Source organism: Hemitrygon akajei, chromosome 19 (assembly GCF_048418815.1).
Source record: "Hemitrygon akajei chromosome 19, sHemAka1.3, whole genome shotgun sequence".
In the NCBI taxonomy this organism is placed as follows: Eukaryota; Metazoa; Chordata; class Chondrichthyes; order Myliobatiformes; family Dasyatidae; genus Hemitrygon; species Hemitrygon akajei.
The window spans coordinates 74,362,425-74,389,873 of NC_133142.1; the positions used below are offsets into that span (position 1 = coordinate 74,362,425).

Genomic DNA, 27,449 nt, shown 5'->3' on the forward strand with positions numbered 1-27,449 from the left:
TAAGCTAGTGTAGCTAAACTCTCTGAAGAGGGAAGTGAATAAGAATAGATCAGAACTGGATGACTGTTAGAAGAGGGATAGGCAGCCAATACAGAGTACCCCTTTGGCCGTTCACCTCAATAACAAGTATACTGCTTTGGATACTGTTGGGCTGGGTAGGGGGATAACCTAGAAGAGGAAAGCCACAATGGTCAGGTCTCTGGCACAGAATCTGTCCCTGTTGCTCAGAGGGAAGGAGGAAAGATGGGAATGGTGAAGTTGGGGAAAGGCATTACCAAGAGTTCATGCCATCAGGTTGGATGCTAACCGGACGGAATATAAGGTTTTGCTCCCTCCAACCTGAGTGTGATCTCATTGCAACAGTAGATGAGGCTATGGACTGGCATGTCGGAATGGGAGTGAGAAGTGGAATTAAAATCAGTGGCCATTGGGAGATCTTGCTTTTCCTGGCGGACGGAGTGTAGGAGTTCGGCGAAGTGGTCTCCCAATCTACGTCAGGTCCCACCAATATACAGAAGGTCCAAGTGGAGCAGATCTTAAATGGATCTTAAAAAGACTTAAAGATCTTAAATCTTAAAATACAGATTTTGCATCTATTTATTCTGGAGATGGACACAGTCTATGGATATGAGGCAATGCAACAGCGTGTCATGGACCCTATACTTTTTACAGAGGAGGAGCAGTTTGCTGTCTTCAGGCAAATTAGAGTGAATAAATCCCCAGGGCACAACAATGTGTTCCCTCAGACATGTGGGTCTAGTGCAGAAATTGCAGGGGCCCTAGCAGAGATACTTAAAACAGGTGAGATGCTGGAGGTTTGGAGGATAGCTAATGTTGTCCTGTTATTTTAAGAAAGGCTCTCAGAATAAGCCAGGAAATTATAGATCAGTGAACCTGACATCAGTAAAGGGAAAGATATTGGAGGGTATTCTAAGGGTCCAGATATGTAAGTATTTGGATTACCAGGGATTGATTAGGGATAGTCAACATGGCTTTGTGCATGGTAAGTCGTGTCTAACCAATCTTAAAGAGTTTTTCAAGGAAGTTATCAGGTAAATTGATGAAGGCAAGGTGGTGGATGTTGTCTACATGGACTTTAGCAAGGCCTTTGACAAGGTCCTGCATGGGAGGTTGGTCAAGAAAATTCAGTTGCTTGGCATTCAAGATGAGATAGCAAATTAAATTAGACATTAGTTTCGTGGAAGAAGCCAGAGAGTGGTAGTAGATGGTTGCCTCTCTTGTCTGGAGGCCTGTGACCACTGTTGTGGTCCTGGGATTGGAGCTGGTTCCAGTTTATATCAATGACCTGGATGATGATGTGTTAAACTGGAACACCAATTTTGCAGATGACATCAAGATTGGGGGTATAGTAGACAGTGAGAAACACTATCATAGCTTGCAGCGGGATCTGGGCCAGCTGGTGAAATAGGTTTAAAAATGGCAGATGGAATTTAATACAGACAAGTGTGAGCACCAACAAAGGTAGCGGGAGGACCAACCAAGGTAGCTCTTACATGGTAAGCGGTAGGGCACTGAGGAGTGCAATTGAACAGAAGGATCTGTGAATACAGATCCACAATTTCCTGAAAGTGGTGTCACAAGTAGATAGGGTTGTAACGAAAGCTTTTGGCACATTGGCCTTTATAAATCAATATACTGAGTGCAGGAGTTGAAATGTTATGTTGAAATTGTATATAATGTTGGTGAAGGTGGAGTATTATGTCCAGTTTTGGTCACCTACCTACAGGAAAGATGTAAATAAGATTGAAAGAGTGCAGAGAAAATTTACAAGGATAATATCAGAACTTGAGGACCTGAGTTAAAGGGAAAGGTTGAATAGGTTAGGATTTTATTCCCTAGAATGCAGAAGATTATGGGGAAATTTGATAGAAGTATACAAAATTATGAGGGGTATAAATGAGTAAATGCAAGCAAGTTTTTTTTCCACTGAGGTTTGGTGAGACTGGAACTAGGAGTTATGGGTGAAAGGTGATATGTATAAAGGGAACATAGGAAGGGAAGCTCCTGCACTGGTGAGAGTGCAGAATGAGCTGCCAGTGCATGTGATGGATATGGGATCAATTTCAACATTTGAGAGAAATTTGGATAGGTACTGTACTTGGATGGAAGATGTATGGAGGGCTATGGTTTGGGTGCAGGGTCAATGGGATTAGGCAGATTAATGGTTTAGGATGGACTAAATGAGCCAAAGGCCAGTTTCTGTGGTATAGTGTTGAATAACTCTAGGAAGGAAGAACTGGAACTATGAGATGAAGATCATGAAATGGAAATATGAAGTGAATAGAATGCTGGAAATGCCCAGCATTTCAGGTTATATGAGTAAAGAGACAAAGAAACTGAGTTAATATTACAGACCAATGATTTTGAATCGCCATTGGCCATCTCTGATGCAAACTGGAAAGAATGGTTCTTTGAAATGGTTGAATTCAGTACTGATCCTTGAGAGCTACAATATGCATACCTAGATGAAAGATGAGTTGCAATTTTCAAGCTTACGTTGGTCTTTGGTGGGATAGCATTACAGATCAAAGTCATAGGTGTGAGTAGACTGATGGATCTATATTCTGAAAATTGTTCACCAATTTGGTTTCTCCAGTGTAGAAAAAAATATATCACCCCCAAGAAATTGCTTCTTTATTTGGAAGGCGTGTTTGGGTCCCTGGATAATTGGTGGGGAAGAGATTTTTAAAAAGACCAATATTACATCTTCTAGGATTGCATGGATGGGGGAGTGTTTTTTTTTTTGTTTAGGAGGAAAAGGGAACCAAAAGGAAACAGTACCATTTGTTTTCTAGATACTTTTGGTATCCACCCCATCATAGGCATTCCCATTGTTCTTTCTATCCTTCTCTTCAACTGAAGCATACTTCTCACTTCCTTCATTTCTAATGAATGGCCATGGATTTGAAACATTTCAGTTTCTTTCTATACAGCTGTTGCCTGTCCTGTTGAATATTTCCTGCATGTTTTTTTTTCAGATTTCCTCCAGTTCTAAATTAGATTTGAGTTGCAATTTTTATTTGAGAAATCTTTGAGATAAAATTGTGTTCATCTTCATAAAAAACACAATTCTAATAAATAGCATTCAAGGCATGAACATTATTTAATCTACATTATCCAATGTCTCATTAAAATCTTGTTGTATGATATATAAATCTTCAAACATGATGTTCACTATTTTCTAGTGAAATCTCCATGTTGCCATGACCTTATCAAATTATTTGTAACTTCTGAAGTACCTTATTTTGATCCAAACCATCTGATAACTAATTGACATGTGATTATTTTTTGTACTTTAATGGTTTATTGCCTAAGTTAATGGATGAGAAAACCAAGTTTGAGATATTTTGGCAGTTTGATAAGATTAATTGTGTTATTGACTTCGACATAGAGAATGGAATGACACATTCAATTAATATTATAAAGATTCTGAATGCAAGTTCAAGTGAATGCACATGCATAGTTAAACAGCGAAAAGTTTCTGTCAGTAAATATCTCCTCCCAGTTGTACATACAGAATGAATCAGCATAGTGTTAGCAAGTTGCTGGATATTTTAACCGTTATCAGCTATTATGATAAAAATAAATGGATAAAATTATACCACGCGAATGGAATTTTAAGTATATGAAGTTATGTCTGAAAAATTCCAGTCACTGAATGGATGTCAATTGCTCAAAACAATTACAAATTTTTACAGTCTTATGTTTAATTTCACTCACAATATATGTAATTGTCCAGTGTTTAAAGGTTAGTTAAAAGGGGTCTAGTACTTCCTCAATTTTTATTTATGGGAATTATCCAGTGTGTTTGTCTGTTCAGCCTGGCTGATGATGTTACTGCTTGCCTGAGATCATCTATACCTGTTATTTTAATTTAAATGAACATCTGGAAAAGTAGGTTGCTATAGCACAGATATGCTTGATCTTTCTGGACAGTTTTCTTGAAATGGCGAACCTCTAAATCTTGGAATAAATTACATATTGTAGATAACTGAGGAAGTGATAATATTTTGTGAATTTCAATGTCAAGTGTACACCTTAGAAACATGAAATTATTCAGGTAGTGTCAGCACACACAAATGTTGAAGGAACTTAGCAGGCCAGGCAGCATCGATGGAGAGGAAAAATTGTGAATGTTGCAGGCTGGGACTCTTCATTATGAGTCCTGATAAAGGGTCTCTCAGCCTGAAACTTTGACATTTACTCCTCTCCATAGATAAGCCTAACTTGCTGTGTTCCAGCATTATATGTTTGTTGCTCTGGATATCCAGCATCTGTAGAATCTCTTATGTTTACAATTTGCTGTTCTATAACTTGCATCCTCACTGAAAGCAGATTCACAAGTATGGAGGGAAGTACCCTAACACACCAACACCAGTAGTTCAGATCCCAATTTGGAATTCTGATCCCAAATTTTTATCACTTTAAACAAGCCTGCTGCACCCTGCTTTTCCATGATCTAAGATCTTTTGCTGGCCTGAGGAGAAATCAACAAAGATACTGTTAGCAATAAGAAAATGAAAAGAAGGGATTAACAAGTCATCTTTCAGCATCAATGGCACCACTTTCTTCATTTTGAGAAAAAGCATTCTGACCTTGAAACTGAAAAGAGAAAGAAAGGAAGGGAAATTTTTGCAGTTAATCTCCGAAGAAAAGTCTGTACTTTTTGTAGGTGGCTATTTTGTTCCAATTGTGGACTTTTGCATCAAATTGGAATGCATTTCAGAACTTGTAAATATTACCCTTAAATCCAGGGATCACCAATCATGCTGAGTGCCAGCTACACCTTTGCAAAGTTGCTTTAGTGTTGCTTAACAATCCTATCATTAACTTGGCATAAGAGTCATTCTCTTGGGAGCTCACAGCTAGTGAGAAGTGATTGTGATTTTTTTGTTGTTGAAACCATTGCACTCCCAGTGAGAGGCAAGTGGGAAACAAATTGATACAGGAAATATGTACTTCAGACATTTGTTTTTGAACAACATAAAATGCTGGATGAATGATGGTAAGTACTGGAACAGGTCAGGCAGCATCTATGGAAATGAATAAACATTCAACATTTCAGGCCGAGACCCTTCATCAAGACTGGAAAGGAAAGGGGAATAAATCAGAATAAAACAGTGGGGGTGGGGAAGGAGGATTAGTTGGAAGGTAATAGGTGAAGCCAAGGGGGTGAGAAAAAAGAAATCTGATAGGAGAGGAGAATGGATCATGGGAGAAAGGGAAGGAGGAGGACCAACTGGGAGAGGTGATAGGTAGATGAGGAGAAAAGATAAGAGGCCAGAGTGGGGAATAGAAGCAGATGGAAGGATGAGGGGAAAAGAAAAGAGGAGAAAGGTTAAGTTACATTGGATAGAAGGTAACAAAAAAGAGAAAACAAGATGGAAAAAAATACAAAAAGAACTGAATCTTTAGAAATTATTTTTATGCCATAGAATTGACTTACAATGAAACCCTTAAGATAATTGAATCATTTTATTATAAAATTGTTTCAAGTTTAAGTTGAGCTGAAAGCTTTAAAAAGTGGTAAATGTTGGGAGTATACCACTTCTTATAATGTGATATCAGACAGCAGACTATCAGTCCAGTGATTTAGTGAAAAATAGGAAAAGTGAAGTGATGTGATCTATAGTGCACTTAAAAGATTCAAAATGCATTTGTGGCCTTACTACTTATTGTATCCTCAGAATGCAAAGCTAAATCATAGACTTATCCTCCTGTGATTTGGCAGCAAATGTTTAATAAAATGTAAGGTGATTTTTGTTTTGCTTTTCAATTTCCTCTGACTGGTCAATAATGGTTACTAACAGGTATTAAGGAACTACACTCTTGGAATGTTTCACTTTTATCCTTCCTGCCATCTAAAATCTGGATGATGTTTACAAATTTCAGATGTGGGAAAGCTCAAGCATCTGGTTATTTTCTAGGGAAACCTGTTGTTTGTTTTGGTTGCACTGATTTTAAACTGCCCCTGAATTCATGTCTTTCTAAACTTCCACAAATGCTTTCAGCTGAACTCTGGACACCTGTTGTTTGCCATCAATCGGGGATCCAGTCAGACAGTGAGGTTATTGCTGAATAAAATCACATTGAATGACGGAAGGTGGCATGATCTCCAGCTGGAGCTCCGTGATGTGAAGAATGGCCACGATGTACGATACCTAGCCACCATCACTATTGATTTTGGACTTTATCAGGTCAGATTAATTTATTTTTAGACTTATCACAAAATTAAAGAACATAAAAGGATCTTTGAGGGCTCTGTAATAGCATTAAAATGGATGGAAAGGAATGTTGTATTTTTGATTAAATCAAATTTGTCCATTACTAGTGTGCAGGTTTATCCCCATTATTGGGTTTCTTTACAGTTTGTGTCAATAAATCTGACATAAAGTGAGAGATCTTGAGATGCACAACAGGTCAGGCAACACCCACACTTCTCTATGTAACTTAATGGATGCTTCTAGTTTCATTTCCAGAGCTGTTGCAAGATTGTCAGCCTGAAACATTAAATTTGTTTCTCTTCATAGATGCTACATATCCTGATCAGTATCTTCTCTGTTTACTGTTTTCAGTGTGAGGTCCTAACAAGATTAAGATAATGAGGAAAAATTAAACTTTAATTGAAAATAATCACCTTGATCCCTGACTTCATATTTTAGATTTGGTCTGTGCGCAGTTGGGATTTGAACATAACACCTCCATTAAACCATAAAATGACCTTAGATCAGCAATTCTTTCTGATGGAATGAAACTTTAGAGAAGGAGTGATTAAAATATGGAGACTAGAGTAATGTACTCTTATGTCTAGTAGTAATTGGTTTTACTAGTTCATGTCTCTCCAAGGCCAGTAGTCATATCCTTTTGCTAGCTGTCTGTGTTAACCCACCGTCTGTAAGTTCGGAGGACACTACACTGTAGACTTTCATCTAATCTCAGAAGTCATAGAGGCATACAGCATGTAAACTGTAACCATCAAGCATTCACTTACAACAATCCTGCGCTAATCTCATTTTATTCTTCCCATATTCTCATCAATTCTCCCCAACTTCCACCACACATCAGCACACTAAGGAAATTTGAAGTAACCAGTTATCTACCAACGTACATCTTTAGGATGTGGGATGAAACCAGCTAAATATGGTTAGAGAGAGAACATGTAACTTCCACAGAGGTAGCAGCAGAGGCCAGGGTTCAACCCAAGTCCCTGGAGCTGTGAGACAACAGCTCTAGCGGCTGTACAAAATTAGGTACCAACTCTCACTGAAGAGCAATTCAATCTGCCACAAAGTACTGTACAAAGGGAGAGTATCCTCAGAACCAACTTTTGTTTGTACAGCAAACTGCCTTTTTATTTGCTTCTAATTAAAATGGTAATTAACAATTATTGCTGAAATTATTAGATACAGCAAGGTACTTTGTTTCCTTTTTAGTCTTCCATGTGACATCCACTAAGCACTACTTCTCTGATAATATGCAGAAATTGTGTGAATAAATCTTGTTCTTAGAATATGGGTAATGGTGCAATGAACATATTTATGGACTGTTCCTGTTCCTGGTTTCCCTAAGATAATGGTGAAACTCCTCTTTGTGTTGTTTTCTTATCTTCATGGAGTGCCATGCTGGATAATTTCAAGCACAAGGGCTCATCCAAACAGTATGGCCTGTGTGTTACCCTCAGTTATAATTGGTATTCGTTTACTTGTGAATTCATTTCTTGAAGAGAAATTTGAGTTTTAATGACAAGCAGATGGCTTTCATGGCGAATTAGTGAAGAATGAGGGACAAAGTTAAAATTCATCCTTAAAATAAGTACTGTCAGACTGAATTGATAGAAATACCAGAAACCTGAAACTGTTACAAAGTTATTCTCAGCCATGAAAAATGTATTAATCTTATTCTGCAAGTACTCCTCCAGTTTCCATTTTATTTTTTTCTTATTGCTAGGACACGGTTGTTATTGGCAATGAGTTGCATGGGCTGAAGTTGAAACATCTCCAAGTTGGTGGAATTCTCAGAGCTGGTGAAGTGCAGAATGGACTGGATGGCTGTATCCAGGTATAGGAATTGCGGTTTGTTTCAGGCATTTCAGCTTGCGAATTGTTATGGCCCCCTGTATCGCTAATGAAACGTCAGTCAAGTTGATGGTTTGGGAAATGCTGCAGCAATGTCATCCAAAAAATATTGTCTGTACTGTCTCTCATCCACATGTAAACAGGGATGGTAACATTTTTGATTTCAGTGTCACTGGGAGCTTTTTTTTTGCTAACATAAATTGTACCTTTCTAGTCAAAAAGACTAAACACATGTTCTCAGTGTGTAAGCAAATCATATATACATTATCATGTGTTCACTTTTAAATAGATGATTCCAGAAAACTGGTTATTGTTTTGTTTTTCTATTCTTAGGCCAGAAAGCTTATCTCTGCTATGTTCTGCCTGCATTTTGGCAGACCCAATATAAAACAAGATTAATGTGGTGCTTTCCTGATTTCTAAAATTACCATTTTATTGCCACTAAGTGATCTGTAGGTTCAGCTCCAAGAATCTTTGATCCTTCAAGTCTATGTATGTTGTTATCCCTGTAGGTGAAAGCACATCATGTCATCACAAGTTTAAGGTTGTTTCTTACTGAATACATCTGTTTCACTATACATAGTATGAAGACAGATATTAAACAGCTACATGGACATGAAAAGATTCTATAGTGACTGTAGTTCTTTCTCTACGTGTAGGGGGTACGTCTTGGTGACACCTCTGTTGGAATTCCAATGCCAAAGCCAAATCGTACTTTGAGTGTGGAACTGGGCTGCACCGTCCCTGATCCATGTGACTCCTCTCCATGTCCAGCAAACAGTTACTGCAGCAATGATTGGCAAGCATATTCTTGTGTCTGTGAGCCAGGTATTGTTTGCTAAAACCAGGGTTTGTTTGGCATGCTCACTTATCTGAGTAGTAGCAGGAATAAAGCATGTGTCAATAACCTTTGACTTTGCAGTCCTTGCATAACTTATTTATTGAGCAACAAGTTCAGGAATCAAAAGAATGGTTTTAGTTCCCTTAAATGGGATACATTTTAGAACATCCATCAAGAAACAACTTTATATTTGACCCAATGTTTTATCTAATTCAAAAACCTTTAAAAACCCTGATGGTCAGCAAAGTTTGGTTTCTCCCGCCAGTGAACGCATTATTGGTCTGAAGGACTTGTTAAAATCAATCCTCAATTTGCATTTTATAAATATGAATTTGTGTGCAAATTGTGACATGATTCAAAGTAATATTCCAAATTTACATTGATAATCTTTTAAAAGTGAAGAATATGATGAATAGCTTTATTCCAAAAAGAAACACCTATACCTATTTGGTTTGTTTTTATAGCAAACAAATTTCACTTGGGTTTAACCATACGGGAACTTTCTTTGCTGCCTCCCAAACCTAAAGTTCTTCCTCTCCTCTTTGCCTTTATTTCTGAAATTAGTGAAGGATGTAATGGTAGCTTAGTCGTTAGTGTGACGCAATTAAAGCCATGCGCATCCAAGTTCAATTCCAGCATCGTCTGCAAGTCCTCCCTGTGAACATGTGGGTTTCTTCTGGGTGTTTTAGTTTTCTCCCACAGTCCAAAGGTGTACTGGTTAGGTTAATTGGTCGCTAAATTGTCCCATGATTAGGCCCGGATTAAATTTGGGGTTGCTGGGCGGCACAGCTCAAAGAGCTGAAAGGCCTATTCTGCACAGTATCTCTAAATAAAAATGAGTTAAATGGTGTTCAATGTGCAGATTAAGTGGAATGCACCATTCAATAATTACTGTATCTGTGTTATATTCTGCTTGTAATGATCCACGAGATGCTATTCTTGGCAGCATGGCCGATTTAATCTACATTTCTATGTCAGTGGAGCACTGACTGAATTAATGTGTCAAACCCACACCCACAATTCTCACCCCTGACTACATGCCAAGGGTTATTTTCTATCCCCAGGTATCCTGCAATCCAGCAACAAAGACTCAGATACTGGCATGGCACCCAACAGCACCAGAGAAAGTCCTGCTCAATCTACTGAACTGCACTAAAAGCCCTGCCCCCATCTTTGTTGGCTGCTAGAGCATTCGGGATTTTTAAATGTTTTTGAATATCTGTTAACATAATTAAAGTTCAGCTTCCCCTTTCTTTCCTGAATCTTCGGTGAAATAAATGTAATTGTGAATCGTGCACAATGTCTAAGCTGGCAGAAGAATTGAGAGCTTAAAAAATACATTCTTTGCATTTTAAAATCCTTTATTCATAGACTGAAATGTGAAATGATCAGTGCAGCATGACATGGAAGAACTGAGTACATTTACTGGTAATTCTAAATTGATCAATGATTTCTATGTTTAATAGATGACCCACATTAAAGTCTGTTTATGACTAATGCTCTTTAATTCAGCAAGATGGAATTCTAACAGCTTCCTATTACCTGCTTATTTGACATCCACACTACAGAAATGTTCATAAACATCTCTCAGCAGGCCAGATCTCTATTAGTAGCCAGTAGATATCAAAACAGATTGTGCACAGCAGCAGTAAATAATTTAAGCTGTTTTAATTTTCTGAAGAATTTGTGAAATAATGTTAAAATTTGTCATCTTTATTGAACTTCTGCACCACCAGGGAACACAGGAGATAATGTCCCTTTTCAGAGTCTATCAAAATGTAAAATGCTTGAAAAATTGTATGTTAATTAAGCTCCATTCAATCAATATATGGTCTGCTCTACATAGAAAAGGAGATCACAGGAATTGTCACCAATATTTTCTGAGGTATTTTGTTTCAAGTTAAGAAGATAACAGAAACTTCAAGATCCTTTGAGTTCACAAGAGAACCAGAGAGCATTATTCAGTGATTCTATTGGGAAGTGGGTGTGGAAGTGATAGGGTATTTTAGAAAGGCATGCATTTACACACATTGACCATGATTAGCCCCCCCCCCACGCCTTAATATAAATATCTAATCAGCCAATTATGCAGTAGCAACTTTATGCACAGAAGCATGCATACATGGTCAAAAATTTCAGTTGTTGTTCAGACCAAACAGCAAAATAAGGAAGAAATATGACTGACTGAGGAAGATTTTTGGTGCCAGACAGGGTTGTTTGAGTATCTCAAACTGCCAATTTCCTCGGATTTTCACTCACAAGTTTCTAGATCGTACAGAAAATAGTGTAAGACAAAAAATAAGCAGTAAGCAGCAGTTCTGTGGGTGAAAACACCTTGTTAATGAGGGAGGTCAGAAGAGAATGGCCAGACTGGTTCAAGCCGACAGGCAGGCGATAGTGTATAGAAGAGCCTATATGAATGCACACCATGTCCAATGGGCTGGAGCAGCAGTAGACCCCATAACGTTCCACTCCTTTATCTTATGAAGTAGCCACAGAGTGGATATTGCAACTTCAACATCACTGTCCCATAATTAGTGTCCCAAAATATTTCAGATATTGGTGTGCTTACAAAGTGTGGTTTCAATTGTAATGCAGGAAAGTGGGCACCTAATTTGTATTTAATAAACTTAAATATGTTAACAATCTAATATCTATTTTAATTATGTTGATTTAATAGGAAGGATAATTCCCCTGCTGTTCTTTGAAATAGTGATGTGGAATTTTTTGATGCCAGAGAGAGCAGATTGATTAAATCGCTCTGAATAAACTAGTTATGACAATGTTCTTGTCCTGTGTCCTGCAGTACTACACTGATTTAAGTTTAGTTTTATAATAAAGTAAGCATTTTCACATACTTGGAAATACTTTGGATGGTGGAAGATGAAATGAGGAAATGAAATAGTTAGATTCTACAGTACTTGATAAGACCCCCAGAGACACAATAAAGATTGTTTTACAAGTTATAAGAAACTAGACAAAATGAAGTTCAGACAAGCTCTCATTTACAAACAGAAAGACACATGCTCCTTTGATTTAAAGATTCCATTTGGCTCCTCATGCACAGAAAATAGGACATTGATCCATGTGTTTGACTTTTTTGCCAGACATCAAGAGAAAGGTTGCAGGCAGTTCTGCAATCTATACCATTTTGGCACTCTTCACCTGCAAAATGATGAAAGAAATAGTTGTTGAAAAATAAAACTAGTTTTAATTGTAATTGCCAAGCAAGTGCAAGCAAATTTTCAACTTCTCCGCACACAGTCAATCTGGACATTCTGAACAATATAGTAGATATGGTAATGTTTCAAAATATTCCATGCTGAACTCCCCATGGATCCAGAGGCAGAGCTCAGTCTTAATCAGATTTGTACTAGTAATTGGCTCCCAGTTCCTCAGCCACCTTTTAGCATGGTGCAGCATGCACAATTCCACTTAATTCAATGGGGATATTAGGAGTGGAGAGAGAAAACACAAGTGGAAGTGAAATTTAAGAAAATAATTTGAAAGTATCACAGTATTGTACTATGAGATGTGCAAATTTCATGTGCAAACAACAAAGTTGTGATCATCTAGTTTTATCCACGGAACTAATGACTTGCTTTGCTGAAATATATCTGCCTTTTAGATCAGAATATGCCAAATGTCTGATATACTCATAAAATTCAACGTAAATTTCCACCTAGCCACAGGTTTCTCATCATGTTAGCCACTTGTTTGATTTCATTGGAAATTTACTGCATCTACTACCATTCAGTCACCAAGGAAGTCTAGGAATCAAAATAAGAGTAGACTATACATTCCTCTTTTTGTCTTAATGAAAAAAAGCAAAGGAAGATTAAAGTACACATTCTCCATGTATGCATCAATTATTCACTTTCAATTACAAATTAGAGTGTAATTACTTCTGGACTCCCAATTAGCCAAACATAGGCAATGATAAACATATCAGACAGATGGATCGACCATGGGTGTTGTGTCACAGCTCTCAAAGTCAATGTACAAACCAGTATGAAAACTAGGGCAGTAAGATATGTTACCTCTGCAGCAGGCTCCCCCTCTCCACACAGCTGATGAATCCAAGGGAACGGCAGAGACCGATACAGTTTGGCACAAGCAGTGTCAAGGAGTTGCCAGTCAGTATGGAACTCAATTTAGGACTACCTTCGGGACTCCATCTCCAAATTTTCTCTTGGGGCGTAAGCCTGAAGCCTTCCTCATGACTAGCTATGGCCACAATGCAGTAGGGTTTAAGATGAGAGTTTTTCTACTCCTAGATAAACTGCCAGTAACTTGCCTTTGCCACTTCTATCAGTAGAAATGGTTCTGTCAGGCTTATTAGTTAAGCTACACATGAAGGCAGGAATTGGACTTGGTTGTCAGAGGCTATTTGAGTTGCATTCCATGGGAGCATTTAATAGCTAGTGGGAGCTCACCCCCACTACCATCCCCACCCCCCCAGCTTTAATAACTTTAAGGAAGAACATTCAACATTAAATCTAATCCTATCAGGGGTTTGTCAAAACAAAATGGGTGAAGTACCCTGCACAACTAATGAGAAGTATTTAAGCATGTTTCATATTTAGGTTACTATGGTGAGTCCTGTGTTGATGCCTGTCAGCTGAATCCATGTGAAAACGAGTCTGTCTGCCGACGCAAGCCAAGCTCCTCACATGGATACACGTGTGACTGTGGGGATAATCATTTCGGCCAGTACTGTGAACACAGGTAACAAAACTTGCTTCTGGATAAGAATGTAAATATTTTTCTTGGCAGACAAGTTCACAAGGAATAAATTAACAAAGCTATTCAAGCAACCCACACAAAATGCTGGAGGAACTCAACATGCCAGGCAGCATCTATGGAAAAGAGTACAGCTGACATCTCAGCCCAAAACATTGACTACTGTTTTCCATAGATGCTGCCTGGCCTGCTGAGTTCCTCCAACATTTTATATGCTGCTTGGAGTTTGAGCAACTGCAGATTTTCTCTTGTTTGAGAAAGGCACTCAAGACTTTTGCCTTGAAGATTTCATGGATATGCTATTCATTTCAGAGCAATAAATTTTCTTCAGCTTTAGCACAAGAATAGTGCAATTTGAATTTATCAAACTTTAGGATAATCTATCCATACTATGCTCAGCCTTAACACTCACATACTGACTGCAGTATTGCAACACTAAACCCAACCATCTTCCTCAGGCATAAGTTAGTCAAATGACAAGTCCCTTGAGCAACACCTCTTTATATGCTCTCTCTTGTGAGCAGAGAAAGGGTGGGGCTTAATGCTCAATTCTGATTGGCTGAATCTAAATTGTCTATCCTGTTTGGTTAGTTTGAATTGGCCTATTTCTGATTGGTTGATTTTTTTTTCAGGCCGAACCCTCTTTAGGAAAGTGCACTCCCAGACTGGAGTGATCTCTATACCCTTAGAATCTACTATTAGATGTCCATGTGCACCGTTTTTGGTGATTCCCTTATCTTTCACTTCGAGGCATTCTCTTCCTTGCCAAGGATGCCGACCTCATCGGGCCTTGGTCTACATGAGCATGCTGGGCAGTGTTCAGCAATCCCACTTTGTTTTTGCTCTCAAGTTTTTTGAAGGTACACTTATGTTCTGCTATCCTGCTCTTCCAGTCTCACCAATATATACTGTTTTGGCATGGTGGTAGAGGTATAGAGTAGAGAACTCTGATACAGTTCTTTAGGTATTCTAGGTGTCACTTTGCTGAACTGTTTTCTAATTGTGTCGACACTATATTGCTATTAACTGGACACCATGTTTTTAGCAAATTCATCTTAGCTTTTCAGTTAAGCTGCCACTGTATGGCATAATAACTGTTCTATTTCGATGTTGACTTTGGCCAATTCAAACTAACCAATCAGGAATGGGCAATTGAGATCCAGACAATCAGGATTGAGCATTAAGCCCCACCCACTCAAGGGTGTCTCTAGGGGAGCTTATCATTTGACTATCTTGTATGTGAGGAAGATGGTGGTTGTGTTTACTGTTGAAGCAGTGCAATCAGTATCTGTAATTATGTGGCTTTTAAGGCCAAAGGATAGTATGGATGGATTTGATAATCAGTCACAAAGCTTCTGTAGTTCTTTAGGGGCACACTTGATTACACTTCTTCCCACCTAATAGGAAGTTCTGGATGAGATCCATAATATGATTGATATCAGAATGGTGTGTTCTCCCGACTTCCTCTGTCTAAAGTCTACAATCAGTTCTTTGGTTTTTCTGAGGTTGATTGCAATATTGTTGTGACACCACTCAACCAGCTGAATTATCTCACTCCTGCATGGTTCTTCGTCACTATCTGAAATTCTGCTAACAGCAGTGGTGTTGTCAGCGAATTTAATGATGGAGTTTGAGCTATGCTTAGCCATAGTCAGAACAAATTGCAAAAAGAAATGGTTGATGCAGTTACAATAGTATCATTTAAGAAGCACTTTATTGGTACATTGAGAAGCAGGGCTCAGTAGAATATAGGCTGAAACAGGCAGACAGACATACTTTATTGATCCTGAGGGAAATTGGGTTTCGTTACAGCCGCACCAACCAAGAATAGTAAAGAAATATAGCAATATAAACCATAAATAATAAGTTAATCATGTCAAGTGGAAATAAGTCCAGGACCAGCTTATTGGCTCAGGGTGTCTGACACTCCGAGGGAGGAGTTGTAAAGTTTGATGGCCACAGGTAGGAATGACTTCCTATGACGCTCAGTGTTACATCTCGGTGGAATGAGTCTCTGGCTGAATGTACTCCTGTGCCTAACCAGTACATTATGGAGTGGATGGGAGTCATTATCCAAGATGGCATGCAACTTGGACAGCATCCCCTTTTCAGACACCACCGTCAGAGAGTCCAGTTCCACCCCCACAACATCACTGGCCTTACGAATGAGTTTGTTGATTCTGTTGGTGTCTGCTACCCTCAGCCTACTACCCCAGCACACAACAGCAAACATGATAGCACTGGCCACCACAGCCTCGTAGAACATCCTCAGCAACATCCGGCAGATGTTAAAGGACCTCAGTCTCCTCAGGAAATAGAGACGGCTCTGACCCTTCTTGTAAACAGCCTACGAATTAGGTCTAGCTGGGTGGGCACCATGGTAGGTATGGACTCATTAGGCTGAAATGTCGATGTCAATGCTGTATTACTGCATGACTGTCTGTCTGTGATATATGCTGAAGTCTGTGTACAGCTTTTTGTTGAGATTTGTGGCTGGGAATGTACAGCCTTCCTCTCAGTGATATGGCACTTCACCTGCATACGTAAGAATTTAAAGTATAAAGATCCAAAGATTTTTTTGTACCAATAAGCTGAAATACTTTAATCCTGACATTATATTCAAAAGTACTTCATTACCCTTCATTGGGACCCTTACTCTTCATGATTTTTATAAATGACCTGGATGAGGAAGTGGAGGGATGGGTTAGTAAGTTTTCTGATAACACTAAGGTTGGAGGTGTTGTGGATAGTGTGGAGGGCTGTCAGAGGTTACAGTGGGACATTGATGAGATGCAAAACTGGGCTGAGAAGTGGCAGATGGAGTTCAACCCAGATAAGTGTGAGGTGGTTCATTTTGGTAGGTCAAATATGATGGCAGAATATAGTATCAATGGTAAGACTCTTGGCAGTGTGGAGAATCAGAAAGATCTTGGGGTCTGAGTCCATAGGATGCTCAAAGCAGCTGCGGAGGTTGACTCTGTGGTTAAGAAGGCATACGATGTATTGGCCTTCATCAATCGTGGTATTGAATTTAGGAGCCGAGAGGTAATGTTGCAGCTATATAGAACACTGGTCAGACCCCACTTGGAGTACTGTGCTCTGTTCTGGTCGCCTCACTACAGGAAGGATGTGGAAACTATAGAAAGGGTGCAGAGGAGATTTACAAGGATGTTGCCTGGATTGGGGAGCATGCGTTATGAGAATAGGTTGAGTGAACTCGGTCTTTTCTCCTTTGAGCGATGGAGGATGAGAGGTGACCTGATAGAGGTGTACAAGATGATGAGAGGCATTGATCATATGGATAGTCAGAGGCTTTTTCCCAGGGCTGAAATAGTTGCCACAGGAGGGCGCAGATTTAAGGTGCTGGGGAGAAGGTACAGAGAAGATGTCAAGGGTAGGTTTTTTAGAGAGTGGTGAGTGCGTGGAATGGACTGCCGGCAATGGTGGTGGAGGCGGATACGATAGGGTCTTTTAAGAGGCTTTTAGATAGGTACATGGAACAAAGAACAATACAGCACAGTACAGGCCATTCAGCCCACGATGTTGTGCTGAACCTTAAACCCTGACCCCATATAATCCTCCACCTTAAATTCCTCCATATACCTGTCTAGTAGTCTCTTAAATTTCACTCGTGTATCTGCCTCCACCACTGACTCAGGCAGTGCATTCCACGCACCAACCACTCTCTGAGTAAAAACCCTTCCTCTAATATCCCCCTTGAACTTTCCTCCCCTTACCTTAAAGCCATGTCCTCTTGTATTGAGCAGTGGTGCCCTGGGAAAGAGGTGCTGGCTGTCCATTCTATCTATTCCTCTTAATATCCTGTATACCTCTATCATGTCTCCTCTCATCCTCCTCTGCAGAGAGTAAAGCCCTAGCTCCCTTAATCTCTGATCATAATGCATACTCTCTAAACAAGGCAGCATTCTGGTAAATCTCCTCTATACTCTTTCCAATGCTTCCACATCCTTCCTATAGTGAGGTGACCCGAACTGGACACAGTACTCCAAGTGTGGCCTAACCAGAGTTTTATAGAGCTGCATCATTATCCCACAACTCTTAAACTCTATCCCTCAACTTATGAAAGCTAACACTCCATAAGCTTTCTTAACTACCCTATCTACTTATGAGGCAACTTTCAGGGATCTGTGGACATGTACCCCCAGATCCCTCTGCTCCTCAACTCTGACACCTCCTCTCCCTTAATATCAACATGCTCCAGAACATCAACCTCACTGATATTGTCCTCACCATCATCAAGTTCCCTCTCATTGGTGAATACCAAAGAGAAGTATTCATTGAGGACCTCACTCACTTCCACAGCCTCCAAACACATCTTCTCACCTTTATCTCTAATCAGTCCTATCTTCACTCCTGTCAACCTTTTCTTCTTCACATAATTGAAGAATGCCTTGGGATTTTCCCTTACTCTACTCACCAAGGCCATCTCATGCCCCCTTCTTGCTCTTCTCAGCCCCTTCTTAAGCTCCTTTCTTGCTACCCTATATTCCTCTATAGACTCATCTGATCCTTGCTTCCTAAACTTCACATATGCTGCCTTCTTCCATCTGACTAGATTCTCCACCTCACTTGTCACCCATGGTTCCTTCACCCTACCATTCTTTAGCTTCCTCACCGGGACAAATTTATCCCTAACATCCTGCAAGAGATCCCTAAACATCGACCACATGTCCATAGTACATTTCCCTGCAAAAACATCATCCCAATTCACACCCACAAGTTCTAGCCTTATAGCCTCATAATTTGCCCTTCCCCAATTAAAAATTTTCCTATCCTCTCTGATTCTGACCTTTTCCATAATAATGCTAAAGGCCAGGGAGTGGTGGTCACTGTCCCCCAGATGCTCACCCACTGAGAGATCTATGACCTGACCTGGTTCATTACCTAATACTAGATCTAGTATGGCATTCCCCCTGGTCGGCCTGTCAATATACTGTGACAGGAATCCGTCCTGGACGCACTTGACAAACTCTGCCCTGTCTAAACCATTGGAACTACTCAGGTGTCAATCAATATTAGGGAAGTTAAAGTCACCGATGATAACAACCCTGTTATTTTTGCACCTTTCCAAAATCTGCCTCCCAATCTGCTCCTCGGTATCCCTGCTGCTACCAGGGGGCCAATAGAATACTCCCAGTAGAGTAACTGCTCCCTTCCTGTTCCTGACTTCTACCCATACTGACTCAAAAGAGGATGCTGCTACATTACCCACCCTTTCTGTAGCTGTAATAGTATCCCTGACCAGTAATTCCACCCCTCCTTCCCTTTCTCCCCCCTTCTCTATCCCTCTTAAAGCACTGAAATCCAGGAATATTGAGAATCCATTCCTGCCCTGGTGCCAGCCAAGTCTCTGTAATGGCCACTACATCATAATTCCAAGTATGTATCCAAGCTCTCAGTTCATCACCTTTGTTCCTGATGCTTCTTGCATTGAAGTACACACACTTTAGCCCTTCTACCTTACTATCTTTACACCCTTTATTCTGCTTCTCTTTCCTTAAAGCCTCTTTATATGCTAGATCTGGCTTTACTCCATGCACTATACTTGCAGTTCTCGCATGACCTTTTTCCTCCTCCGTCTCACTATCTGCTCTAACACTCTGGTTCCCCTCCCCCTGCAAATCTAGTTTAAACCCCCCGGAGCAGCACTAGAAAACCTTCCCGCAAGGATATTAGTCCCCCTCCATTTCAGGTGCAACCTGGGCCGTCGGAACAGGTCCCACCTTCCCTGGAACAAGGCCCAATTGTCCAGAAACATGAAGCCCTCCCTCCTGCACCAACTCCTTAGCCACATATTTAGCTGCATTATCTTCCTATTTCTAGTCTCCCTAGCACGTGGCATGGGTAGCAATCCTGAGATTGCAACCCTGGAGGTCCAGTCCTTCCGTTTTGCAACTAACTCCCTAAATTCCCTTTGTAGGACCTCCTCCTCCTTCCTATCCATGTTGTTGGTCCCTACACGGACCACGATATCTGGCTGCTCACCCTCCCTCTTGAGAATACTGAGAACTCGATCCAAAATATCGCGGACCCTGGCACCAGGGAGGCAACAGACTATCCGGGATTCTCAATCTCTTCCACAGAACCTCTTATCTGTCCCCCTAACTATCGAATCCCCTATCACTACTGCTCTCCTCTTTTCCCTCCTTCCCTTCTGAGCTGAGGGTCCAGTCTCAGTGCCAGAGACGCAACCACTGCAACTTGTCCGTGGTAGGTCGTCCCCACCAACAGTATCCAAAACAGTATACTTATTGTTGATGGGACGGCCACAGGGGTGCTCTGCTCTTTCTGTTTAATCCCCTTCCCTCTCCTGACAGTCACCCAACTACCTGTCTCCTGACTTTTAGGGGTGACTATCTCCCTGTAACTCCTGTTTATTTCTGCCTCTGCCTCACGAATGATCTGAAGTTCATCCAGCTCCAGCTCCAGTTCCCTAACTCTGTTTTTTCAGGAGCTGCAGCTGGATGCACTTTATACAGGTATAGTCATCAGGCACAATTGTGCTTGCCCTGACTTCCCAAGTATTGCAAACGGAGCATTCGACTGCCCTAACTGCTGCCTCCATTACCTACTCCTAAGTTAATTAGAGTTATCAAAGGAGCTTACCCGGCCTTACCTCACTGGGAGCAAGCTCGTCCTCAGCCTCTGCTTGCTGAAGCCTATTGAGCCAAAGCCTTCCTACTCTGTCTCTCACTGCTCCGTCGCCCGCTCCATTAATCTGCTCGCCTTTTAAACTCTCCCGCTGATCTCAGAGGCCGACTTTCATGCGCTTGCACATTCGTGCCCTGTTCAAACTGCCGAAGAAATGACCTTAGAAATGGAGCTTAGTAAAATAGAGGGCTATAGGGAAGCCTAGTAATTTCTGAGGTAGGGACATATTCGGCACAACTTTGTGGGCCGAAGGGCCTGTATTGTGCTGTAGGTTTTCTATGTTCTATTGGCTGTAAAGTGCTTTGAGATATGAGAGACTGTATTTTAGCATGTGTCTTTACATATAATGAATTTTTCACTTCTAACTCTTGGTTTAGAATTGACCAGCAGTGTCCCAAAGGATGGTGGGGAAACCCAACGTGTGGGCCTTGCAACTGTGATATCAGTAAAGGTTTTGATCCTGATTGCAACAAGACAAACGGCCAATGCCATTGTAAGGTGGGTGTCATCCTCTGTTTCCCCCTGAGAGTGCATGCAAGTTTAAGTATGGATATGTGTTGCCTTATATTATAAATTGTAATGCCTGATTAATGCTGGACAAGCAAAAATAGCTCTTTTCCAGACATCCCATACTGAGTTTTAGATTCACCTTTCTATCTTTAGTTCCATCAGACTAACTTTATGTAGAATGTGTTACTACCTCTCAATTACTTCACTTCTGTAGTCTGCTTTTCCACTTGCCACAGGCAGCAATTTCTTCAGTTTGGATCATAGAGATACAATGTATTTCTCATTATTCATTAAAGTATAAGCATAATCATCACAATGATTCTACCTTGGCAATGTGTTTTAAATGCACAGTAAGTTGCTAGTTTGTTCACTAGACTGATGTTTGCTTCTCAGAGCAGTAGATGTTTTATTTAGTGGGTGTTGAAGTATAAGCAACTTCGTAACTCAATTATTATTAGGTATATTAACCACTATTATTATTAATTACTGTTAGGTATATTAGACATTATTGGAAAATAGACAATAAACAATAGGTGCAGAAGTAGACCATTCGGCCCCTCGAGCCTGCATCGCCATTTTGAGATCATGGCTGATCAACTACTATCAATACCTGGTTCCTGCCTTGTCCCCATATCCCTTGATTCCCCTATCCATAAGATACCTATCTAGCTCCTTCTTGAAAGCATCCAGAGAATTGGCCTCCACTACCTTCTGAGGCAGTGCATTCCAGACCCCCACAACTCTCTGGGAGAAGAAGTTCTTCCTTAACTCTGTCCTAAATGACCTACCCCTTATTCTCAAACCATGCCCTCTGGTACTGGACTCTCCCAGCATCTGGAACATATTTCCTGCCTCTATCTTGTCCAATCCCTTAATAATCTTATATGTTTCAATCAGATCCCCTCTTAATCTCCTTAATTCCAGCGTGTACAAGCCCAGTCTCTCTAACCTCTCTGCGTAAGACAGTACAGACATCCCTGGAATTAACCTCATGAATCTACGTTGCACTTCCTCTACAGCCAGGATGTCCTTCCTTAACCCTGGAGACCAAAATTGTACACAATACTCCAGGTGTGGTCTCACCAGGGCTCTGTACAAATGCAAGAGGATTTCCTTGCTCTTATACTCAATTCCCTTTGTAATAAAGGCCAACATTCCATTAGCCTTCTTCACTGCCTGCTGCATTTGCTCATTCACCTTCAGTGACTGATGAACAAGGACTCCTAGATCTCTTTGAATTTCTCCCTTACCTAACTCTACACCGTTCAGATAATAATCTGCCTTCCTGTTCTTACTCCCAAAGTGGATAACCTCACACTTATTCACATTAAACGTGAGACTACTCATGCTTGTTTCGTAGGAAATCACAAGCTCATTGCACTACCAGTTGGTGGGGGAGCCCTTCTACTCAAGTCAAACTGACAACTATGTTCTTCATGCAACACACACAAAATGCTGGTGGAGCTCAGCAGGTCAGGCAACATCTATGGAAAAGAATACAGTTGATGTTTTGGGCCGAGACCCGTCAGCAGAACTGTAGAAAACAAGATGAGGAGTCAGAGCTAGAAGGTGGGAGGAGAGGTGAAGTAAAGAGCTGGGAAGTTGATTGGTAAAAGAAATACAGGACTGGAGAAGGGAAAATATGATGGGAGAGGACAGAAGGCTATAGAAGAAAGAAAAAGGTGGAGCATCAGAGGGCTGCAATGGGCAGGCAAAGAGATAAGGTGAGGGAGGGAAAAGGGGATGGGGAATGGTGAATGAGGGGGGGGGGCATTACCATAAGTTTGAGAAATCGATGTTCATGCCATCAGGTTTACAGGCTACCCAAATGGAATATAAGGTGTTGTTCCTCCAACCTGACTATGGCTTCATCGTGACAGTAGAGGAAGCCATGGATAGACATATCGGAATGAGAAATAGAATTAAAATGGGCGGCCACTGGGAGATCCCAGTCTACTGGCAGATGGAACATAGGTGCTTAGTAAAGCAGTCTCCCGACCTGTGTAACCCGGCAAAGCGGTTTTCTGCTTTCCACAGAGATTGCTCCCTAAGCAACTCACATATCCATTCATTCCTCCCCACTGATCTCCCTCCTGGTAATAATCCTTGCAAGCAGTGCTGCACCTAATCCTGCACTTCATCCCTCAGTACCATTCTGGGCCCCAAACAGTCCTTACAGGTGAGGCAACACTTCACCTGTGAGTCTGTTGGGATCATAGACTGTGTCTGGTGCCCCTGGTTTGGCCTCTAGTATATTGGGAAATGTTGACTGTACTTTTTTCCATTGATGCTGCCTGGCCTGCTGAGTTCCTCCAGCATTTTCATGTGTTATGTTGTTTTTTTATATTCATTAACCTACTATTGGCAACTGAGAAGCCATAAGAAGATAGATTTCTGATTCATGAGGAAGTTCTGTGGTTGTATGTTGCTTGGATTTCCAGCATCCGCAGATTTCCTCTTATTTGTGACTATATTCTTCATATTCTGTTTTAATTATATGTAGCGACTTTGTTTTCTTTTCTTTAGCTTCTACACTCAGTGGCCACTTTTAGGTACAGGAGTGGAAGCTGCTGTGATATTCTGCTGTGTTCAGAGATGCTCTTCTGCATGTCACTATTGTAAATGCATAACTATTTGAGTTACTGTCACTTTCCTGTCAGCTTGAACCAGTCTGGCCATTCTCCTCTAATCTCTCTCTCATTAAAAAAACATTTTTGCCCACAGAACTGCAGCTCACTCAACGTTTCTTGTTTTTGCACTATTCCCTGTAAACTCCAGAGACTGTTGTGTGTGAAAATCCCAGGAGACCAACAGTTTCTAAGATATTCAAACCATTCCATCTAGCACTAGCAATCATTCCACAGTCAAAGTCAATTAGATCACATTTCTCCCATTCTAATGTTTGCTCTGAACAACAACTGAACCTTTTGACCATGTCTGCATGCTTTTATGCATTGAGTTGCTGCCACATGATTGGCTGATTAAATAGTTATGTTAATGAGAAGGTGTTCTAATAAAGTGGTCACTGAGTGTGTGCATGCCTTTCTAATTTTCATTTTCAATTCCATTATCACACATTGCATTGCAGCTGTAAAACAATATATTTCATTGCCTACATTAGAAATGTTCTCAGAGTTTTAAAAAATGGAATAATTTTTTAACATTTATGTTCTATCCTTTGCTGTATTCAACATTTATGAAAAAGCGATTTGTGAAGCATTAGATTTGTTTGAGCTGGATTTGAATCCAAGATCGTGTACGAAAGAGCAGATCTGTACCTGTCAAAAGTGTTCAGTCCTGCAAACCAGCCATTTTTAATATCACATGAATAAAATACTAGTTTTATTTAAATTGCATTAAAATTCCCAGTGTATATGATTTATAGATTAATTAGATATTATTATGATTAATATATTTTTGGTCTTTAGAAACTCCACGTTTTAATTATAAAATCCCTAATGTAAACTCAACGTGAATTTGTTTTTGTTCTTTCAGGAATTTCACTATCGTCCTGTTGGAAGCGATGCATGCCTACCTTGTGACTGCTATCCCATTGGCTCGTTTTCCAGGTCATGTGATCAAGAAACCGGCCAATGTCACTGTAGACCAGGAGTGATTGGACGTCAGTGCAATCAGTGTGATAATCCCTTTGCAGAGGTCACGCACAGTGGATGTGAAGGTAAGAAGTATTCTCCAAAGGCAATTTACAGAATGATATTAAAAATAAGCAGCAGTATTTGTTATGCAGCCCCTCACACCCACCTTGCTATTCATAGAATGTAGAAGAAGAATACAGCACAGGAACCAGCCATTTGGCCCACAGTGTCGTGCCAAACTAGCTGAAAAGCAGATCACAAACACCCAAACACTATCCCTCCTAACTACACCTAGTCCATATTGCTCCATCTTCCTTGTGTCTATGCAAAAAAAATTTTAAAAGCCTCTACCTCCATACCAGACAGAGCATTCCAGGCATCCATGACTCTGAGTAAAAAAATACTTGTCCCTCACATCCCCCTTGAGCATACCCCATCTCACTTTCAATGTGTGCCCTATGGTATTAGGCATTTCAAACTTGGGAAACATACTCTCTGTCCACTCAATGTATGCCTCTCAAAATCTTGTAAACTTCTATCAGATCTCCCCTCAGCCTCTAGTGATAACACCTGCTTTCTAAACCGGGCAGCATTCTGGTAAATCTCTTCTGCACCGTCTCCAAAGTCTCAATATTCTACCTATAGTGGGGCAACCAGAATTGTACACAATACTCCAGATGTGGACTAAACAGAGTTTTAAAAAGTTGCATCAAAACCTCCTGACTTTTAAACTCAATGCCTCAGCTAATAAAAGCAAGCATTCCATAAGCTGCCTTAACAACCTTATCAACCTGTGTAGCTACTTTCAAGGAGCTATGAACTTGGATCCCAAGATCTCTCTGCTCAGAAACACTATTGTTGTTGGCCCTTAACAACATGCTGTCTCCTTACATTTGCCCCACTGAGGTGCAAAACTTCACATTTATCTGGGTTAAATTCCAGCTGCCATTTCTCAGACCGTATCTGCAAATGATCTAGATCATGCTGATTTCTTTGCCTGTCTTCTACACTATCCCCAACTCCAACAAACTTGGTATCATTTGCAAATTTATTAACCTGCTCATCTACATTTTCATCCACATTGTTACATTGCAAACAGCACAGATCCTTGCAGAACTCCACTAATTACAGACCTCCAGTTTGAAAAAGTCCCTTCAAACACTACCCTCTGCCTTCTGTGTGCAAGCCAGTTCCGAATCCAAACAGGCAATTCACCACAAATCTCATGCATCTTAATCTTCTGTGTTAGCCTCCCATGATGGACTTTGTCAAACGCTTTACTAAAATCCATGTAGACACCATCCACTGCCCTCATCAATCTCTCTTGTAACCTTGTTAAAAAACTCAGGTTGGTAAGACACGACCTGCCATGCACAAAGCCATGCTGGCTCTCCCTAATTAGGCCAAGAGTTTTCAAATGTTCATATATCCTATCCCTAAGTATTTTCTCTATCAATTTCCTTACAACTTATGTGACACTCAGTCTATAGTTCCTAGGATTTTCCCCTTGTTCCCGTCTTAAATAGAGCTACAAGATTGGTGACTTGCCAGTCCTCTGGGACCTCACCTGTGGCTTGAGAGGACACTATATATAATTCAGTTACAGCTTATCTACCCTAAGTGACAGGCAGCGTGTTGTGTCCTTGAGCAAGGCATTTAACAACACACTGCTCTGCAACAACTCCGGTGCCAAGCTGCTTGGGTCCTAGTGCCCTTCCCTTGGAAACATTGGTGGCATGGAGAGGGGAAGGTTTGCAGCTTGGGCAACTGTACTGTACCCATACAACCCTGCCCAGGCCTGCACCCTGGAAACCTTCCAAGTGCAAATCCATGGTCTCACGAGACTAACGGATGCTTATACCCTAAATGACAGCTGTCTACTCCCAGGTCACAACTCCTCTTCTATCTCAGCTGCTGTACCTCTTCTTGTAGTGAATGGTGAAATTCTGGGGTTCTCCGAAGTAGAGAATCCCAGATATTTCCAACCTTCTGCAAGAAATACTGACTGCATAGTACCTGCCCTTCAGTCTAAAATATGTCACATCGCACTCAGTAGCCACTTTATTCTGTACAGGAGGTACTTAATAAAGTGGCCACTAAATATATGCATGTATGTCTGTGGTCTTCTGCTGCTGTAGCCCATCCACTTCAAGATTTGAAGTATTGTGCATTCAGAGCTGCTCTTCTGCACACCACTGTTGTAACATGTGGTTTGAGTTACTGTCGCTTTCCTATCAGCTTGAACGCGTCTGGCCATCCTGCTATGACCTTCCTCATTAACAAGATGTTTTTCCCATAGAATACGGCTTACTGGATTTCTTTTTGTTTTTCGCTCCTTTCTCTATAAACTCTAGGGACTATTGGGTGTAAAAATCCCAGGAGATCAGCAACTTCAAAAATACGCAAACCACCCTGTCTGGCACCAACAATCATTGCACGGTCAAAGTCACTTAGATCACATTTATTTCTTATTCTGATATTTGGTCTGAAAAACAACTGAACCTATTGACCATGTCTGCATGTATCTACGCATAGAGTGGTTGCCACATGATTAGCGGATTAGATATTTCCAGTTACGAGCAGGTGTATTTAATAAAATGGCCACTGAGTGTATACAACCCTACTCCACAATCAATCTAACACCCCCCCCCCACATTGTCTACAATCCTTTTTTTTAATCTATGTACCTATCAAAGAGTCTCTTAAATGTGCCTGTTGAAGTGCATGTCAGCTTCTGCCACCATCCCATAGGCACTGTCCATTCAGTGTACAAACTTTCCTCCATTTACTGAAAAAAATTGCGCCGTCTCAGATTGTAAGACAGACACACACGCACGCACACACACACACACACACACACACACCCTGAAATTTTTGCTCATTTCTTTATCAATTCCTGCTAAAACATTGTTTACATTTACATTACTTTTGCATCATTTATTTTTATATTGTAATTTGCTCTTTACTTGCCTGTTGTCTTATTTATTAATT

At 40.6% G+C, this 27,449-nt stretch overlaps 1 protein-coding gene across 3 annotated transcripts in view; it reads left to right on the forward strand.

Moving 5' to 3' along the window:
* The window catches only part of celsr3 (cadherin, EGF LAG seven-pass G-type receptor 3), a 355,541-nt gene that overhangs the window by 198,317 nt on the left and 129,775 nt on the right, over positions 1 to 27,449 (forward strand). For all 3 annotated transcript variants that reach the window (XM_073072880.1, XM_073072882.1, XM_073072881.1), the window contains exons 10-15: positions 6,033 to 6,218; positions 7,969 to 8,079; positions 8,756 to 8,924; positions 13,524 to 13,665; positions 20,730 to 20,850; positions 24,358 to 24,541. In XM_073072880.1, coding sequence (XP_072928981.1) covers positions 6,033 to 6,218; positions 7,969 to 8,079; positions 8,756 to 8,924; positions 13,524 to 13,665; positions 20,730 to 20,850; positions 24,358 to 24,541 — 913 coding nt within the window. The remainder of the gene's footprint in view (positions 1 to 6,032; positions 6,219 to 7,968; positions 8,080 to 8,755; positions 8,925 to 13,523; positions 13,666 to 20,729; positions 20,851 to 24,357; positions 24,542 to 27,449) is intronic.